We start from the raw sequence: 20,959 nt of genomic DNA, 5'->3' as shown, positions 1-20,959 counted from the left end.
CTTTTCCACTTGATTCTGCTTACAGTTAAAAATCAAACATCAGGTACAGCTTTTTTTCCTTGGGACTCTTTCACTTTTCTTTGAGCAATAATTAAAGGGTACCTCTGTTGTGTACTGATCAATAAATGTTTAGTTGTGATATTTCTTAAAACTGCACGGAAACATTTGACTTATTTGAATGATCACTTTCTAGGGCAAAATTGTTTTAATTTTATATAAAATTTCACTGTGTAGAAATGGTTCAGAAGTCCTAAATTGAGGCAGCATGATTTTAAGTTCACCTGAATACCATCTGCTAGTTTTAATCTGTAAATTCCCCATTAGTTCCTTGGTTTCGTGTGATTAATACTGACAAATATTTCGGAAGAACTAGAGCTGATTGTATCTCAGAGAACTGTAATTTGTTTTATTGGTGTTACCAAATCTGTTACTGCTCTGTAAAGAGCAGAATCAGATTCCAAGTTGCGTTATTTGGAGTGTGCTTCCTTACTTTGGTCCTTTAACCAAACAGCAAAACACACTGAGTGAGTGTGTAAGTGTAAGAAACTAAAAGCTTATTGCTTATGTTTGCAGCTTTCCTAGCTTTGAAGATTATAAAGAAAATATTGAAAATGCATCATCATATTTTTCCCCAAAGAAGGAGTTTAGAAAACATTATTAGGAATACTGAGATAAGGTGGTCTAAGAAAGAGCTAGAATATATCCACATGGGGAACAGCTTGTTTACTGACTCCAAGACAATTGTGCACTTGTGAAACAGAAAGGCACGTGGGAAAAATTGACTACTGAGGTCATTCAGTTGTTCCTCCCATTTTGAAGCTTCTAAATTCTAAAACTTAGTGTATGATAGAGAAATCATTGACTGCATTGAATACATATGCCATACAACAAACCTATAGTATTAATCAGCACTAGCATGCAAGATGTATGGTTTCTCGTTCACCATGGTCATACCAGAAGGAAAACTGTGGTCTAACTGAAGAGCAAAATGCTTAAGGGGAGAACTGCTGAGAAGCTCTGTTGTCCATCAGAACACCCAGGTCCCTCTCCTCAGATCTCCTCTCCAGTAGCTCATCCCCCAACCTGTACCTGTGCATGTGGTTATTCCTCCCTAGGTGCAAGACTCTGTATTTGCTCTTGTTAAATTTCATCAGGTTCCTTTCTGTCCACATCTCACTGAATGGCAGCACAGCCTTCCTCCCAGCTTTTTATCATCAGCAAACTTGCTGTGGGTGGACTCTATCCCCTCATCAAGGTCACTGATGAAGATGCTGAACAGGACCAGACTCAGCAATAATAAAAGAAAGCTGTTGGATTCAATCACTCTGCATTTCTAGTACAGGCAGCGAGCTGCACTGCAGTACTCATCTGTCTTCCCAGAGCCTTTGTGATTTTTGCTCTTGCAGTTTGATGATGTTCTGGGTTTCAGATTTCTTTAAGATGGCCTGGGGCCCTCCCCAGCACTCTCTGTAAGAACAGAGTCATAGTCACTCCTATCTATCAGTGTGTTAATTGGTCAGTCACAAGTGAGAGCTGCAACAAAACGCATGACTGAAAATAACTTGCAGCCCTTAATACCTAGAGTGAGGTTCTGCCTTTGCATTAAGCTGCACTACACTCTGTGGGTCTGGTTTACTACACATCCAGCCAGGAGCACACCCAGTGACCCCTATATTTATTAGTTCTAACTCAGGGGAGACCACAGGAGTGTGCAGAAATGGTGAGGAAGGAAGGGATGCGTGCTTTAACATGCACCTTTGTTTCTTATTAGACACAGTCAGAAATACATAAATAGCATTAAGTTTTCTCATTAGATGGATCTGAAAACAGTACTATGGGAATCAATTTCAAAGATTCAGCTAACAACCAGAACCCCAACTTTCACATAAAATTAAGTTTATTGAATGTTAAAAGAAATCTTCTCCCTTCCCCACTCACTCTTTCCATTGAAACTCAACAGTTTACTTGCAGCCAAATGTAGAACTCTTTTGCTGCTTCGTTAACATCTTTATTAACATAAGTGAATAGTTCTGAAGCTGAACTGAGCACCTGCAGTAGTCTTTTAAATGAAAGCAGGGCAGCTAAAACCACAATATTTTGTCTAGATAAGGAGAGGTGATTATGGACTGAACATATTTTGGTGCTTTTTCTCTGTGTTCGACCATTCTTATTTTGATTCTCTCACAATCAGATTCAAAGGACATGGGCCAAGTCTTCATTTCATAGATGTCAAGATGAGCATTGCCACCGATTCCAAAGGGACTCAGATTTGTCCTGTTTTCTCTTTTTACATGCCACAGTGTGCATTACATACCATAGTTCAAAAAGAAATGAAATATTATATTTAATATTTCATTTCTAACTTAAAATTAATGCACCTTAGCTGGTTTATTTCTAGAAGTGACAGCTGTTGAGACTTACAAATCTTTGCTATATATGGGATGTCAGTGCATAGTACTCACATAGATAAAACAGGATTCCGGAGGACAGTGTCCAGAGCTCTTTTGCCTTCAAATGGAGTTGTGCAAAATCTAAGGCAGCACTTGAAACTTGTGTTTATTCTTACCAGCACATCTAGATAAATACTTACTTGTGTCCAGTCTTCATTATGAAGATGGTTAGAGTCTTATAGGATACTTTGCTGAAAAAGATTCAAATGGTCTTATTTGTTCCTTTGTAAGGCAGAATCCTAACCAAAAGATTAGGGTGGGTTTTGTTTTTTGTTGTGTTTTTTTTTTTTTTTTTTGACACCGACTCACTTTGAAGATCTTTTCACATTGACAAATGTTTCTATTTTTTCAAAACATGTTTGAGTTCTGTAATTTACTCACTGTGGCCACTTATAAATCTAATCCCTTTTCTTAATCGGTCCCTCAGTAGTCTAATAGTTATTAAGCATCTTTTGGAGGGATTAGAAATTGCTTTATTTGACGACCTATAATTGTGATTACAATGTATAATCCCCCCCAGTAGACTTGTATAGCCCACTTAATTCACTGTAGACTTATTTTAGGAAATTAAGGGATTAAAATTGGTATTTCGAGGAACGAGAGTAAGTACATTACTTATTAAATACATATTTCTTTAACTTACTGCATAACATCCCTGTAGGAGCATATTTATACCCATCTTTTTACAGTAACTATGTTATAAAAATTTGGTGGTTCCTGTATCACATAATGCTTTTAACCTCTCAGAACGGTCTTCTGAAATTGTGTGTATTTAACCTGAAACCATCCATTACCTCAAGGAAAATGGACGGTGGTAAGCGTAGGGTGAATACCCCAAAAGAATACTACCCACACAAAGTAACGAAGGTGGACAGTATATTTTTGTACAGCTTATCCAAATGGTTTAAAGACAACTGGTAAATTAGGAAGAGCTCACCTGTCACTGATGGTTGAGGCTCACCTGGAACTCCACACAGGAGGGACCTCCAACAAAAGACCCTTCCCCACTCATGGTCAGCCCTTAAGTGGGGTCTGGGAGAGGTGGAGCCAGACTCCACCCCTTCTGGTCACACGGGTGCGTTGCCTTCTCCTGTGCTCCTGTGGCTGACTCAGTGCTCACCTCAAGTGATCCATCAGCGGTGCAGGCCGAGATTCAATGGTTCCCATACAATTAAGCAAAGTAATATATATATATATATATATATATATATCTTTTTCTGCAGAATCTTTCACTAGATGTTGGATGCAGTTCATACAAGGAGCTCACTTTTGAGATCCCTTTAACCTTATTTCAGTGAGATAACCCACAAGAATCCCTTTATCCTTATTTCAGTGAGATAACCCACAAGAGGTGTTTCAGGGAGAGCTCTGCAGGAGCAGCCTTGTTAGAAGCCTCATATCACCCACTTGAGTTGCTCTTGCTAGGCTTTTCTTTCTCTTCTTCTCTTACCTTTTTCATCCTTTCAAAATTATCATACTTTTATTTATAACTTATCGACAACTCATATAGATGATGTTATCTTAGAAAAAAAAAAAAAAAAAAAAACAGAAAACTACCAAAATTTTGCCAAATTGGTTTATTTAAAATTTGACCATGATGAAAAGATACGGGAAGGCAAAAAAAAAAAAAAATCAGCAAAAAGCTTAAATACTTTCATTGCTTATATCATTTCACAGTTCAGATTTCTCCCCAGAATGTAATTTTGTAATTATCTGGACTACAGTTCAGTGGTGAAGAAAGGGAAGCAGCCAAAACATTATAGAATGCTAAGGTAAATAGAAAGAGAAATTGTTTATTTGTGATGCAAAGTGGGACATTCTTCTTTTCAAAATACATTTAACTTATTTCCATTTGGCTTTGTAAGGAGAGTTGTGCGTATCTCAGAAGACAAATTTTGCCCTTCAGTTTGTTACTATATATCTGTAACAACTCCAAGAAATACAGTTGGCGGTGGTTCTGTTTGGCACAAAACATTAAAGATAATGAATGAGAGAAGCCAACTATCTGCTACAGTGTGAATCTTCTTCAATTCAAGAGAAAAATACATTCCCAGTGAAGTTCACTGTCAGGACAGTGCACTTGACTGATTGAAAGGCTGTTTATTTGAGTTGTCTTCGAAAACTCATCTCTAAAATTAGACAGAAAGAGAATAGAAAGAGAAGTGTCTTTCTGCAATAAACATTTAGAAAAAAAATTGCTTTTAGAGAATTACAAATCCTGTGACTTGATACTGCATCAGGCTCGTGACATTTAAGATAATACAAGTATTTCACAGCACAAAAGCAAATCATGTAATTTAGCTTGCCTCAACAAGCATTGCCTCAGCAGGGGTCTCTAATTCAGCACAGACAAAAGATTTTATGAAGTTCTCAATATAAATACCCAGAATACTCCTGGCACAGAAAGTGCCTTCCCAGAGCCTGCACAATACTCAGTTTTAGAGCACTAAATGTAATGAGTGGTTGAAATCTGTTGTGGACGGGGGCCAGAGTGAGTCATGTAGACTCAAGTATAAAATCTGTATTGAAACTAGACATTATACAAGTTTGACAAGAGCTAATGAGTGTGCTTGTATGTGATTTTGTTAAAACTTCATGTCAGCCCCTAATCGTCTTTACACACATTAGTCAGCTTATCCTCACGTTGTCCCCCATGGGATATGTTACTGCAATAGCATGCTCTTATAACCCACAGAGAAGGGAAAGCACGAAATTTAGTGACTGCAAATTCCCTGGTTTAAAAAGCACTGACTGAACATATTTCAAGGCTTGTTTTTATTGTGGATCCCTCTCAATCATCTCTGCTGGGGACGTGGTTTGGAGCTGGAGCACCCAGTCTGCCCACACCCCTGGGTCTGGGCATCCCCAGGCACTCAGTGCATGGCTGCAGCTGGGCTGCGTCGTCCTGAGTGGGCAAGGGAAAGGATGCTGTTACTCTACCACTATCATGTTCCAGGGCACTTAAAATCCTAATTGGGGAGTTTTTTGGCATCCAGAGCTTGCAGAAGCCTGGATTTATTCTGTCTTATCACAGTTTGGGATTTACAGTCCAGCTTTCCTGAGAAATAGCTTTGTTTCATGTTTAAGGTTCTGAAAATCTGCCATGCTTATGGTTTGCTTAAAATCAATGTTACAATGCATATCCTGGCAATTCACAGGGAGCCTTTCCAGCTAGGCTGAGCCAATTCAGGAGTGGGGCTGGAACAGGATTAGAAGTGTTTTCTTTCTGGTTAACACCATGACTTCTGAGGAATTATTTTAAACAATGTATGTCAATATAACAGCAATTAGATTGAGCTATAAAAGTGAAAATTTGGGTTAATATTAGAAAAAAAACTGGTAATAAGATATATTGGGCTGTGGCATAGTCTGTCCATGGAAACAGTTCTGCATGCAGTTTTAGAGCTCAATTAAAATATTTCTATATTGGCAGAGGGAAGACCTATTCTTTTGATAATCTGATAGAGCATCTCTAATTCTTTTACCTAGGGTATATTAATACTACACATAATTAAAATCGGATCATGATAAATTAACTAATTTGCCCTTAGAGTGATCAAAGGCCCTTTCGCCCTCAGGGCTCGTAAGAGCTCCTTCTCCCCCCCCCCCCCCTCCCCCCCCCGCCTTCTTCATTTTAATCATAAACCTGAAATGTTTATTGGAAAAAGAAGTATTTCCAGGAATTACGCTCTGAAAGTCGCTGGCTCCTAAAGCTAATGAAGTGTAAGGATGCCCTCTGCTGAGCGTGTGCTCAGGAGTTTTGTTGGGAAACAGCACTGTCCCCTGCACCTCTTGGGCAGCTGGATGCCCGGGCAAGGTGACCCATTCTAACATGCATTGTGAATTGAATCTACAGTACAACCTTGTCATGGTTTTATGATTTTTGGCATCTGATGAAGAGTAAATGCTGGAGAAAATTAACTTGTAGGAGTTTAAAACGAAACAAAGAGAATCCAGTAACTCAAGTGTCAACTTTGCAGAGAAAGATATAGCTCAGTTTTGGAATCCAATCATCTGCAGATGATCAAAAATACCCTCAAGTGGTGAAGGAAAACTGATGTTAAGTAGTCCTAGATACTTTAGCAACAAAACATATCACTCTGTGGTATGTTTTTTAAGGCCTTCTAATGGTGTTCCAAAGCCATCTTAAAATAAAACTGTACACATTTTTACATCATTTTTGATGCATGTGATATTTTAAAATTTTGCTTTTTGCCATGGGTTAAGTCTGACCAAAAGTTTATGTAACAATTCAGAGAAGGTAAAAAAAAATGTGCATCTTCAGGATCTCTTCATGTTCATCTTCAGAAGTCTTCGAGAGGAATCCCACGTCACTTAATTTGCTTCTGGAAAGATTGGGGGATAACATAGGAAAGGTGTGCTAATTTTGTGCTGCCAGAATCAAAGTTTCCTATTTCTTCCTTCTAAGTTAAAGCCAAGTCAGGACTTCTTGTGTTGCAAACTGATGGAGGAGGTTTAGCACCGTCTTGGCTCCCACTGCAGTGTCTTTCCTGTAGCATACAGTGTCAGAGTGCTGCTAACTTAAACTCAGATATACACGCTATGAAAAGCAATGATATCTTGATGAGGCCTATGGTGAGGTTTTTGTCATTGAATTAACTATATAAATAATTCAGCGTGCCTGAGGAAATCTGGAAGATGACAACTTCTGCAATATATATGAAAAACAAAGTCCTGAATTCTAATTAAAATTCATGCTTATGGCAGTTTTCTCTCATAGAAGGTACATTTTTTTCTAGTCTCTATTTTAATCAACTGAGTCTAATGCAGCTAAGTGATTGCATGGCAGTATATTAATTTTGTATTTCGTGGTACAGTGTGGCTGGAGAAGTGGGCTGACGGGAACCTCACACAGTTCAACAAGAGCTGCCAAGTCCTGCACCTGGGGATGAACAGCCCTGTTCATCCCGGCCTACAAGGGCACCCCATTGGAAAGCAGCTCTTCAGTAAAGCACCTGGGGGTGCCAGTGGACACCAGGCTGAACGTGAGCCAGTAAGGTGCCCATGAAGCAACCGAGGCCAATGGTATCCCAGGCTGCAGCAGGACAAGGGCACAGATATTTTCTATGCTCATACAACAAAGACATTACTGAAGGTTTTTCGATGCGTGATGGAGCTCACTCACATTGAAACTCACCTTGAGAAAGTTTGCAGCAGTACATTTAAAAAGCGATGATGTTACCAACAAGCAGATAATGTGTATTTTTATGTTGTGATATATGAAATACTCCTCTAAGTGTATGAAATCGTGCAAGTATGAATTCCCATAATGCATGGTTTTCTCCTACGTGAAACAGCTCATGCTCAGGTTTCTCCCTGGTATGGAATGGAGATGTTTCTAGCCTCCCAGGTCCTGAACTGGCAGTTCAAAGCAGTGTGATTGCCTGCTTGATTGTTTGTGAGATAACAGTAAGATTGGCAGTGACAGGGTAATTTACTGAAGATTGCAATGTCAGGCTATATCCAAGGGGGCTTGCTAGCATAAAGATGTGATTCTCGTGACTGACAGGACACTGAGATTGATATGCCAATTGAAAGTTCATGGTGTCGTCAGAAGTGTTTGGTCACAGCAGCCCATAATCTGCTGCGTGATGAGGTCATTACAGACATAACACACTCACCTATAATAACAGGTACAGCAAAAATACGATGCAGCTGTAACAGCTAAATGTAAATTTGTCAGAAAGAGTAATTTATATCCTCTATTTGGTTTCAGCTGTTACTGCTGATAGGACTCTCTTCACTGACAGTTGTCTGAATAAAAAAATAAGTGGACTAAATAGCGGACATCTTTAAGTTCATAGTTTCAGAAACGCCACAAACCTAGAAAAGAGAAGAATGGGAGGAAAAAATTCTCAGAGCTTAACAGAGAAATCATCTCGAGTCATAATGTGATGCTGATGGGGTCTTCTCGATGATTTCATAAAATGGGCGGAAAACAGACTGCAGCAAAATAAAAATATGTACCGCCATGTTGGAAAGGATTTCAAGATGAATGGAGCTCCTAATGTGAATAGGCAACTGACCTTAAAGAAATCTATAGCTCTTACAACAAGATAGTTTGTCTAACTTAAATTTCCTTAGAGGGCTGAATGAAAAAAATGCCAATATACCTTGGTAATTTTGTTCTTAAATCAGAATCGGTTGTTTCAGGCCCAAACAATCTGCCGGAAATTTGAGTTAATTGTAAAATAAGAAAGCTTCTTATAGTTGATTGGGTTTTTTTACCCCCTCCAGTTATCATTCTAATGTAGTGCTGGTCTGTTTGGAAAGTCTTGAAAATAAATGAATGATGATCTTTCTCTAATCTACATTTGTCAGCTAACTACTGGAGTGGTTTTTCTCATGTACGTGATGCAGTACGTGCCCGGGCCATGTCTGTATTCAGCAAATGAGACTGATGGGCCTTGCACTATCTCTGAAACTTTACAGACTTGCAGATTGGATCCCCGATTTTTGTGATTTCTCAGAAGTAGATGAATGAATGTTTCTAAATTCTTACAGATAATAATATTTTGAAGTAAACAGTAATTAATTTACTAAGCTATTAGATTAAGTAGAACTCCATTAAGAGAAAACGTTTAATTTAAATAATGACATGAAAGGAAGGGATGATGCTAGAAGTTGTTACCATATGCGATAAAAATAATTGTGATTCATCTGCCTATGCAGATTGGTCTCCCTGTTGAGGATTGCATTTTAATTCCTACTGGTTAGATTATAATTATTTTAAAATATATTTCTTAACAAATATTCTTCATGGACAATGTAACGTATAGTATGATGGCTGAGTCCACCAGTTTTGTGCCTAATCTTTTGGTACTCCAAGCACATCGATAAGTTTTCATATTTATGAGAGGTGTGCTGCAGCAGAACCTGCCTGTGAATTGACAAAGTGAGTACAGCGTAATTTTTATTTTAATTAGGCACTGATAACTTGTTTCAGCCCGTCTCTTTCCCTCATCTCCCAAAATGGAGCAAATGAAATTAAACGTCATAATTCCATATACTCTTATAGGCCAGCAAGTAAATCTAAAAGCTTTGTAAAGCAATCAGTTGGAAAAATTAAAAAAAAAAATCCTTTACTCCTTCCACTATTCATTTTTCTTCATTTCAACTCCTACTGCATTTCTCTGGGCTTGATTCTCCTCTAACACAGGTATAAATTAACATTAATGATGTTTAACTGGTACACTTTAGGTCTCATCTTTGTTGTATTTCTGGTTCAGTTACCAGTTTTCTGTCACAGAGATGTTATGAAGAGTATGCATTAATGTTTTCTCCCAGTGCCTTGAGATATCCATTAGTTGTTTTTTTTTACTTGATAGCACTGTGCAGCTGGCTGAATCTTGATGATTCTTGCCTTTCAGATGGCTTGGTTGACTGCCTAGACCCAGACTGCTGCCTCCAGTCTACTTGTCAAAACAGCCTGCTGTGCCGGGGTTCCCGTGATCCTCTCGACATCATACAACAGAGCCATTCTGGTTCACCAGCTGTGAAGTCATTCTATGATCGAATCAAGCTCTTAGTGGGGAAGGACAGCACTCATATCATTCCAGGAGAAAATCCCTTCAACAGCAGGTAGCAAGCTATAAATATGACATTGCATCTGTGTGGTTGCACTGTATGGGAAGATTTCTCCCAGAGCTTTTGTTCATGTTTTTACATGAGATGCTGCTTTCAGGTGCTTCTCGTCTTTCCATCTCAGGAATCAATTCCATTGAGGAAACTCTGTTACAATTTATATTATTGCTTTTGTTTTATAACACTCAAGTTTTATTAGCATTTTAATGCACTGGCAACATCTAGAAGCAGGTTTCTTCCACTCAGCAAGAGCTTCTGAGCTTTATCGCTTTTGAAGACTGCAGTCTAATACGGTGCAAAATGCACTCTTATGAGTTAGATGAGTAGATGTAAATAATGCTATAACATAGTTCTTAATTGTAATTACTAAAGAAATTAAATTATATTTTAGAAAAATCAGCTGAAAACCACCCATCTTTCTTAATTTCAAGCAGTTAACTTAGAAATAATCAAGGTATTCATATATGGAAGTTGTAAGAATTACAAATCTAGACTGAGCAGATCCGATTCTCCTTTTAAAAAGTCCAGTTAGATATTTTAAATTTATTAAAAAATAAGTTTTATAGTGTTCTGAGTTGCAGGGGTTTTAGTTCTTGGGGTTTTTTGTTTGTTTGTTTGTTTGTTTTCTGTCTGAAGTAGCTCACATATTTTAGCATCTCTTTGCATATGGCTTTTTAAAAGATTACCAGAAAAAAAATCTGTGGTATGCATGACTATAAATGAACATAGTGCTTCATACAAGTGTGGGTAGTACAGTTAGAAATACACATCAGAGCATCTTGAGCATTTCAGAAAGAACAGAAGAGGCCCAAAGCCAACCCTGATATTATTAATGGAAATGAGTATTCTCTGGCATGTAGATCACTCTAGAAATGCATCAGTAGGGGATAATGCAAGCCTTATGGCTGTCCCAGAACTAGACTAAATTTGTCCATTTGGGGCACAATGCAGACCAATTTAATCCTACAGCTTGGCCAGGGTCCACGAATCTTTGCTGTCAGGTTTCTGTGTCTGTTGGTGTGCTCAAAGCCTGCTGAGGGTTGTGGGCAGCTCCAGCCCTGCCAGTGCAAAGCCAGCTCGGAAATGGGGCTTTTTGTTTTCTGGCTCGCTGTAGCTACCTATCAGACACAGTGGACTGTGTCAGAAGAGCTTAGTGTTAATACAGAACACTTTTCACCTGCAAAGCTCAGTGTAGTAGTCCTTCTTACAAGAAGCTTCTACTTTTCGTCTCTTGTTCTCATGCAGCTTCCCTTTGTCATCAATCTGCCTCTCTCAGGATAGGGAAGTGGGAGGAAGGGAGCCAGGAGATAGAGTATCCTCTCCAGCTGTGAGAGCAGGGAGGGAGGCAGGAGCAGGAGACTGTGCCAGGGAGCAGCAGAGCAGGGAGAAGTGGGGCTGCTGCTTCCAGGAGGCTGGAATCCAGCACCATGTGCCTGCTGCTGAGAACCCAGCACTATGTGCGTGCTGCATGCTCTCCAGCAGCAAAGCTCTCTCAAAAGAGAAAAAGTCTGACTGTGCCTGATTGTGCAGGAATAACCAGCCTTCATTCCCTTTAGTTTAAGCAAAGTGAGTATCCTGGTGACTAAGAAAACCATTTATTTTGCCGGTGCATAAAGCGGGCCTTGTGTCAAAACCTTTCTCTGTCTGACAAAATGAAAAGAAAGGCTTACAGATCATGAACCAGTGTGCAGTGTACAGAGGCCAGTCACACCCTGAGATGAAGGTACATGGACTGTAATTTGAAAAATTAGTTGTATAAAACAGAGGTGTATCATTACACCATATTGTTCAAGTGTATGAGGTGTCCATGGACATAGTGTTGTAACCATGCAGGATATTCTGAGGAGTGACTGGTCATCACTTCCGTGGGACTTCAGGGTCACAGCTCTGACTTGGCTGAACGTGAGGAGGTAAAGCCTCTGCAAAACCTCATTAGACAATCATATCTGAGTTCCAGCCCAAGGAAAAGCATCCCGTCCCATTCCATCTTTACAGACCTCAAGGCATAGGTACACATTTATCTTGATTTAAGGATTCAGAGAGGGAGCTGGGCAACCCTGTACTATCTGCAGTATTCTAGTAAACCTTGAGTTAAATTGGATTTAGGGTAAATGAGGCACAAGTGTTCCACCGCTCGGTTTATAAACACTGTAACTGTCTTCATAACTAACTTTATTACCTTTAATTATTTTCTTTTCAAGTCTTGTGTCTCTTATAAGAGGCCAAGTGGTGACTACAGATGGAACACCTCTAGTTGGGGTCAACGTGTCATTTGTCAAGTATCCGAAGTATGGCTATACCATCACTCGTCAGGATGGCATGTGAGTTTGCTTATTTTATTGAGTACCTATTATTTCATGTACTATCTTTGCTGATTAACAGATGGTGCAATCTATTGGAACCATGTGGTACCGTGCATTTCATTCCTCTCAGGGCATAGAGCTAATAAGTAAACACTAAAGTAATTTTTCACATGGCATTTTGAATCTAAATGAAAGTAAATATGAAAAGGCTGACTTCTGATGATAATGTGTTAGCAGTCACACTCGCTTCAAATAAATTGCTCTGTATCTATGAAAACATTTGTGGACTACAGTAATACCCAGCTGAGAGCAGAAATATTTTAGCTTAAAATGTGAGGCAGAAGAATGCTGCTGGGGGAAAAAAAAATAAAAAAATAAATGAGGTTGCATCATTTTAGTGTAATATATTTTGTTAAAAGTTCGCTTCTATCTCTCTCTTTCTTTTTGAAGATCCGCTATATTTTGAGTTTCTTCAGGGTAGAATATGCTCAAAAGATTCTAATTGACTGTATTTAGACATTTTCCTGCTGTGCAAAGATGAGCTTTTTCCCTCATGTATCATTTGATTTGAAATGCAAACAATTTCAGAAAAATAAAAATTGATGTGTCATGGTTTATCTGGTTTACTGGCTGTGGTAAATAAAGCAGTATATTTATGACACATACATTGTAAACATTTGCCATTTTTTCTTATCCTTCGTACAAAGAGTTGAACTGAATTACTTCATATGAATCAATTGAACTATAGAGTATTTCATTAGAATCACAAAATCACCAAGGTTGGAAACATGTCCGCATATCTAGAGTATTCTAGTGTTAGAATTACAGCATAACATTGTTGATTTCAGTGCTTTAATACTATAGTAATATATGAGCTGAACTCATATGTAGATCTAAATAAATTATCTGAATCATTGAGTAATTTGTTACATTACTGTTTACACGAAACAACTGATAATCAGTTCTGTTGTCAGAACAACCTCAAATTATTTTGTGCCTTTAGGACAGATTTCAAAATGCCTGCAGAGCTCCGTGGTGCTGCTGTGATTTTGCAGGGGTTCAGGAGTAAATATCTAATCTCTCTGAAAGATGATAGAAGCAATAATTTTGGAAACAGTAATTCTTACCGTATTTGTCCAACAGAAACAGCAAAACTTTCCAATATTATTCTTACTGCCATCCATCCCATTACTTTTCTTGATGGACAGTGTCTGTTGGCAAAGGAATAATTCAGTGCCCAGCTCAGTTTTAACTTGGTTTCCTCGCTGGTTCAATATATGTGGGGGACTTGCAGTAATAAATGTGCTGGTTTATTCTTCTTTTTGGAAGTTATTTTAATGTAGATTTTAGAACGTATTGGAACGTTTGTCCAGATGGCTACAAATTGCTGCTTGCCTTGACTGTATTTCAATCAGTCATTTAGCTGCCAGAGATTCATATCCCATGACTGATAATTTGAAGCAGAACTCTTTAAACATCCATATTGCTCTGATATTCTGTTAGCCAAGAATGTTATTACTTGGATTATTCAGTCTCATCACCTCTAAAGCCCACATTTTTTTAGGTTTGACTTGTTTGCAAACGGTGGATCGTCCCTAACTTTGCACTTTGAACGAGCTCCATTTATGAGTCAGGAAAGGACAGTGTGGCTGCCGTGGAACAGCTTCTATGCCATGGATACACTTGTAATGAAGACAGAGGAGAACTCCATTCCCAGCTGTGATCTAAGTGGCTTTGTCCGGCCTGATCCAGTAATCATTTCATCACCACTGTCAACTTTCTTCAGTGATGCTCCTGGCCGAAATCCCATTGTACCAGAAACCCAGGTAAGAACAGCAGGAGTAAGAAACAGAACTGCCGGTGGTCAGATGCTACTGCTGACCTAAGCACTTGCCACAACCACCATTTGTCATGTGCAATTGCTACAGCAAAAAGCTCTGTAGAGTTGCATTCATTCTGACAGATAACAAGCTTTCTAATGAAATCTGCAGTAGATGGACTAGGTTTATGTCACCCAAACCCATTCACCTTTGTCTACCGTGCACCTTCTAGTTATCATACAATATGTAAGTATATATCTGTATTTCAATTGACAGCCTAGGTGTTTCAAAAGAAGTTTGCAGAGGCTTTGGTATACGTTGTTCAGCACCAGTTTCTTGTATGCTCTTTAGGACAAAGGAAAACTTCACTTGTTTTCACTTCTTTTCTCAGTTGGGATTTACTTTGTATGAATTACTGGTAGAAATTGAAGGTACCTTTAGCTGTATCTTCTTGTACTCCCCTTGCACATAACTTGCAATTAAACTGTTTGTTCTATTTTATGCTTTAGCAGTGGATTCTTACAAATATGGAGTATGTAGACACTAAATAATATTTTAACCAGAAACATCAGATGGACTCTGTCACTGCACTGATTTGAAGATACCCATTACCAATAGCAGAAAGTCATTAGGTCATAAGAATATTATTATCTTAGAATAGTGTCTGCTATTCTGAGAAAATAAATAATAATAATAATAATTAAAAAAAACACCAATGCAGAAATGTAAAATGTTTGATCTTTTTCCTGTTCAGGTTCTTCATGAAGAAATCGAGATCCCTGGCTCAAGTTTAAAGCTCATCTACCTGAGTTCCCGTACTGCTGGATATAAATCCTTACTTAAGATCATCATGACTCAGTCACTTGTGCCTTTGAATCTAATCAAAGTTCATTTGATGGTAGCAGTAGAAGGGCATCTATTTCAAAAATCATTTCAGGCATCTCCCAACTTGGCTTTTACCTTTATCTGGGACAAAACAGATGCATATGGTCAGAAGGTTTACGGGCTATCAGATGCTGTAGGTAAGTTAGCATATACAAGCTCAACAGCTTTCCAAACACTTGCAGTTTTTTGTAAGAAAACTTCAAAGATTTTCTGTGAGAAGCAGATATAAATTAAGCAGTTCTTGTCTTCCTTATGCATTTTATTTTTGTATCATGTTCCTTTTATGTACTGAGGGGCCCATTCAGAGGGTCCAGGCTAACACTGTATCTGTGTTTCCTAAGCAGCAGCTGACTTAGAAGTTTTAGATCAGCCAATGGAATAAACTGGTCACAGGGACTTAGGTGAAATGTAGTCCATCACTGTGCTTTTCTTTTTTCTTTCATTTAGCAAATAAATCTTGTATTTGGAGTGACTGGAATTCTTCAAAGCATTTGGCATCTCCTTCATGCTGTTATTACAGCCCCTTGTAGTATAATATGTTTGAAATGAAATAGCTTTCCTAATGCTGTTCAGTCTAGCAGTGCTATAGTTACTTTTAGTTTCTTTATTGATAGATCTTGGTTCTAGTGGGAGGGAAAGTGGGTGATCATCACAATGTTTTTAAGTTTTCATTTTCGTTTGAATATCAAGAAAGATATTGTTGTAACAGTGCTAAAAATGTGCATTGGAGCTGTGCCAACATGGAATGAAAAATTTACTTAAATCATAGCTCTCTATATTTTTCTCAAATCTACTTTGCTACAACTCTTTCTTACATTCTTGCATGAGATACTGCTTTCCTGAGTAATGCTTACAATGTGTGTGAGTGCTTGAAACACACAGTTGCTACTACTCCTTGGTATATGGCATGTAAAATGAACGCAATACATGCTGTGAACATCCGTCAAATTAAGAATTTGATCTTGTCCTGTTATCTGATAGGAGAATATTATTATCTTTTTTTTTAATTATATTTCCTTCTCTCCTCTGACCAAAAAGGCCACTTCCCAAAGCCAGCTATTCAATAGAAGGATCTGATCCCTGCATAGTACATGTGAATGAAGTTTAAAATTTGTGTTTAGTCAAAGATCTCAATTTAATATTATAGATGAAAAGAGGGAAGTGTAATCACTTCAACTTTTTGAGTTACTGGGAACTGGAATGATGATCCCTCTGAGTGCGCCTCAAACATTTAATTTGGTGTTTTTTTCAGCAGGTATATTAGATTTTGATTTTTTTTTTCAGTTTCTGTGGGTTTTGAATATGAGACTTGCCCCAGTCTGATTCTGTGGGAGAAAAGGACTGCGCTGCTGCAAGGATTTGAACTAGACCCTTCAAATCTAGGAGGATGGTCTTTGGATAAACACCATGTGCTTAACGTCAAGAGTGGTGAGTACATTAGTTCCACGCATTTTCTGTGCTGTACGGCATTTTGATTGTGAACACTTCTCATTTACATTATAGTTACCGTTTGAAAAATGTGACTTCTTCCCTCTTTTTGTTTCATCTTTAGCTTAGTAAGGAATGGGACACGTTTCAATTGTCAGAACATTTCTATAGAATTTCAACAGGTTTTTTACCCTCCTGCCAAGGGCTGCTTTCTATAGGTCTGAATCTTCATCCTCTGTTCAGTTGTTCGTTTGTTCCCCAGTAATTAGTTTCTGTTTTCCTTCCATGTTCTTTTTATCTTAACTGCATCCATTCCTGGTTCTTTTCATTTGTCCTTTGCCATTACAATCTGAGGTAGTGTTTTAAAAGAGTATTGAGACTCTGATAAGATACCAGTTCTTGTTTGTATTTTCCTTTCATCACCTGTTGTATTTTTTTGTTCCTCAATTCTCTTTAAGTGTCCTAAAATGAGTATTCTTAGACATCACATTTTCTCAAAGACTTCTAAGGAGTTGAATGCTTGGTATATGTTTCGTTTCATTCCTGTGAAGTGTCTTCTACAGTTTTCCTGCTCTTTCTTTCAGGAATACTGTGCATCAACAGCCTGCACAATATATTATTGCCCAAGAAATCTGAAGGATTATTCAGAACAGGCAAGATCAGGCTATTTGAACACATTTTTAAGTGCTGTGCAGCAGATCAAATGCCTCTGTAATGGCCATTTACATAGAGCATGATATTCGCTGGTGACAACAGTGATAGCAACTGTACTTGTCCTTGGGGAGCCAGTTATTTTATGTTAGAGTCACACAACAGCATTTCCACAAGAATATGAGGCCAAATTTCTGGCTAGGTATCTACTATCTTTGATAGAATTGAAAATGGCCGTTCTGTCAGAATGCACTCCCTTCTTGGAACAGATATCTACTCTTAGAACAAGTGTGTCTAAAAGAGAAAACCTGTCTTAAAGACTTTTCTGGAAACCTAATAAAGGACCTTACCAGTAGCTCTCCTCTTGTCTTTCATTAGTGATACACAGTTTCGTCTTTAGGAGTTTCGTCTTTCTCCTGTCTTTTCATTTTCTGCACTATCCTGTTTTCTGTCATCACCATTTGTGTGAGGACAAAATGAGAGGTGGAAAGAGAAGAGTAAAAGTAGGAAAAAATTCCAAACGAAATATAACTCAAGAAACTGGATTCAGAGGATCAGGGTGCACTAATGAAGAGCGCATCCTCTGTGATGTTTGCTTCCTCACTTCCCAGTTATTAAGACAGCCTGAACTGCTGTGCCAGGCTGGAGGGATGTATGACAACATTTTCTTTCATAATGAAGACAAAAGTACTGTGCGTTTAAGCTTGGATTTGTGTTTGTAGATGTGCATGTGTGTGTTTTTAACAGCAAATCCTCATTACACCTTTATTGTTTTCTCCTGCAGACCTATTTCAGTGTTTTTGCGCTGCTGGAGAACCAAGCACTGAAGTCATATCACTGTTTAGTCCTTAACAGCAGCTGCTGAAAGGAGAACTACCTGAAGTCACCTGTAACAAATGACTGTAATAACCACTTCTCCTCCTGTCTGTTATTAGGTATATTGCACAAAGGCAATGGAGAAAATCAGTTTCTAACTCAGCAGCCAGCTGTGATAACCAGCATTATGGGGAATGGGCGCCGAAGAAGCATATCCTGTCCTAGCTGCAATGGTCTTGCAGAAGGAAATAAGCTTTTGGCCCCTGTAGCACTGGCAGTGGGAATTGATGGAAGTCTCTTTGTTGGAGATTTTAATTACATTCGGCGTATCTTCCCATCCAGGAATGTCACTAGCATTCTGGAGCTGAGGTAAGGTGATAGTCTTGGGACTCCAGTTCTGTAGCCTGTGCTTAAATCAGCCTTTACCATTATTTTTATAATTTTGTAAAACATTGTCACCGTCAACCTATTCAAATTCCAGTGGAGAAATGGGGCACAGAAATGCAGAATTCAAAGTCTGTAGCTAATCAGGGCAGTGATTGCAAGTGTATAAACAAACTGAAAAAGCAATAGTGCACACCATCTTATTCTCTTCTGGTGGTGATCATTTGACACAATCTCCTTCCATTTGTATACAAAGTTTAGTTTTATTTGAAAAATGCAGAATTGACTGTCCTTAGGTGTTGAGCCACAGTGATAAATAAAGAATTAATAGTATTAGGAGATTAGAAAGGAGGTTTTCATATCAGTGATTTTCAAGTCCACTTTTCCACTTCTTTCCCTTTTTTCTAGGCTTAGTTCTGTAGGTTGGCAAGTGCAGTGAAAATTGAGAGTCACTTTGCATCATCAGAATTCTTTCTGAAATCATATCTCTATTCCCCTCAGAACACTGAGATTTTGTCACTTACGAGGGAGGGCATGAGTGTAGAGTGTACCACTTCACCCATTTCTGTTTCATCTCCTTTTTTCATTTCTGTAGTAGAAGGAAGAGCTATTGCTTCCAACCACAACTCATGTTCTTTATCATTGCTATGCTACTGAGCATTTGGCAGAAAACAAATGAGAAGTGGCTTGCATTGGCTGTCCACTGATACTTCTGCAACCCGCTCAAGCAAGAGGATTAGTGCTTTTGGTAAATTCGATATAACTGCAAAGTACATTGATTGAATTTAAGTCATTAGCCTTTTTTTTCAATAAGATGACCAATAACCAATACCTCTTCTTCTACTGCGCTTTTATTTTTAATTAGTGGGGAAAAATGCAAAGTTAATGAACTGTTAAGGAACAGGAGGCCTAGCTCTATTTCACACCTCTCTCCCATTCATGTCATTCTGTTGATGTCCCTGTTGTGAATTCCAATTTATATAAGAGAAAAGAGATCCGACTTGGGCCAAATCAACTCTGAGATCACTGACACCTGCCTACACGCCATCAGGCCTCCTTACTCTCCAGAGATTTAAAAAAACCACAGAAGTAATAGATCATCCAATGCATTCTGATTGGCAGCTGAGGATGGACCACAGAAAGCAGCTGGTGTGGCTATGCACCTTTCTATCAGCATATGCTATAATTCTGTATTAACACACATCTGCAGTATGCTGATGTTTGGTTTTTTTTCAACTAGTTCAGTTCTGCCTACCTGTCTGGTAAGTAGGACTACAGCATTATAGGCGAAGAGAAACATTTTCAAACTAGCATAGTTAATATAAGGCATTTATGTCCATCTCACCTCCAAATGTCAGTCACTGATAACGTTTCCAAGCAGTTTCTCCTGGTCCACAACATTACTAGTCTGAGAACTTCGTTTTCCACCTAGGCAGGAGACAGCTCAGACATCAGAATGAATGAGGGAAAATAGGAAAGACATCAGTGAAGATGAGGAAGCCTATCTTCCATTTCTGCTTTTGTCCATTTTCTCTTTTCTTTTATGAAGGTCTGTTTTTCCACAGTGTAGTTTCTTTAGCTTATTCCACAACTGTTAGCAGCAAACAATGAATCCATTATGTTTTGAGTACTGCTGGGCAGCTGCAAATGACTTGAGGCCCAGGCTTTTAGGATTTGCAGTGATCTATTTACCCCTTGCTCTCTGAAGAGAATTAGGTAGGGTCTGTTCCAGCAAACATCACGTGCAGAAGTAGTTGTGATACAGTGACCATTTTAAAATCTGACTATAATGGCTTTAATCCCCCATTAATAATGGCATTTAAGTATAAACTGGAGTGAGTCTGCAGCAGGTATCAAACAGAAAGTGCAAATAGTGCTTCCGTAACTATTTCAACAAAGTATATTGCTTTGTTTAGATTTCAGAATGGTTATAATTTTGGTTTTACATAAGCCAGTATAAATTTTGAGTAGCTGTACAGTCAGAATGGGCCAGTGTGCTTACTCCCTTTGCACCATCCTTTATGAAGGTACCTGACCTGAGTGGCTGCCAAGAATTTTTACTCGAGTGCTGCATGTCACAGTGAACGTTGGTACTGCAAGTTATGGGCTGTGCATTGAGCTCTGCAGGAGTCATGCACCTCACTGCTTTGTTTCAATGTATACCCCTAAAAAGAAACTATAAACACAGTGAAGCACTGTGGTGTAGAGACTGTACTGACCTCCAGGAAGCAAAAGATTCTTTTGCCTTGTATCTAGAAAGTAGATTAGGCATCAATTAATGCTGCATGTCTCCCATTGTACAGTATTTTACTGCTCACTTAAAAGATTTGGTTTTTATAACCTAACATTTGCTTTGATTGACTTAAATAGAATCTAGATAAAATGATATGAAGTCACAGCCAAACTAGTCTTAAGTGCTTTTTTAAAGTCTGGGGGAGTAGAAAATATACTGTGCAATAGAAATTTGTTTAGAAATAGCTTGTTGGAAAGCAGTTTTGATTATACAAGTTGCCCATAGCTGGCAGACAATATCCAAATCCCAGTGCTTCCCCATTCCCACATTTATATGAAGAAAACTGCCAGTTCCTCTCCCTCCTAGCCCACGAGCTGCGTATAT

At 38.5% G+C, this 20,959-nt stretch overlaps 1 protein-coding gene across 6 annotated transcripts in view; it reads left to right on the top strand.

The window, feature by feature from the left end:
• The window catches only part of TENM2 (teneurin transmembrane protein 2), a 459,783-nt gene that overhangs the window by 413,291 nt on the left and 25,533 nt on the right, over window positions 1-20,959 (top strand). For all 6 annotated transcript variants that reach the window (XM_065734485.1, XM_065734484.1, XM_065734483.1 and 3 more), the window contains 6 exons: window positions 9,842-10,052; window positions 12,257-12,376; window positions 13,923-14,184; window positions 14,933-15,200; window positions 16,348-16,491; window positions 18,078-18,327. In XM_065734485.1, coding sequence (XP_065590557.1) covers window positions 9,842-10,052; window positions 12,257-12,376; window positions 13,923-14,184; window positions 14,933-15,200; window positions 16,348-16,491; window positions 18,078-18,327 — 1,255 coding nt within the window. The remainder of the gene's footprint in view (window positions 1-9,841; window positions 10,053-12,256; window positions 12,377-13,922; window positions 14,185-14,932; window positions 15,201-16,347; window positions 16,492-18,077; window positions 18,328-20,959) is intronic.

This window comes from Cyrtonyx montezumae, unplaced genomic scaffold (assembly GCF_038088225.1).
Source record: "Cyrtonyx montezumae isolate F1298 unplaced genomic scaffold, pur_monq_1.0 scaffold_18, whole genome shotgun sequence".
In the NCBI taxonomy this organism is placed as follows: Eukaryota; Metazoa; Chordata; class Aves; order Galliformes; family Odontophoridae; genus Cyrtonyx; species Cyrtonyx montezumae.
This window is presented reverse-complemented; position numbering and strand designations above follow the sequence as displayed.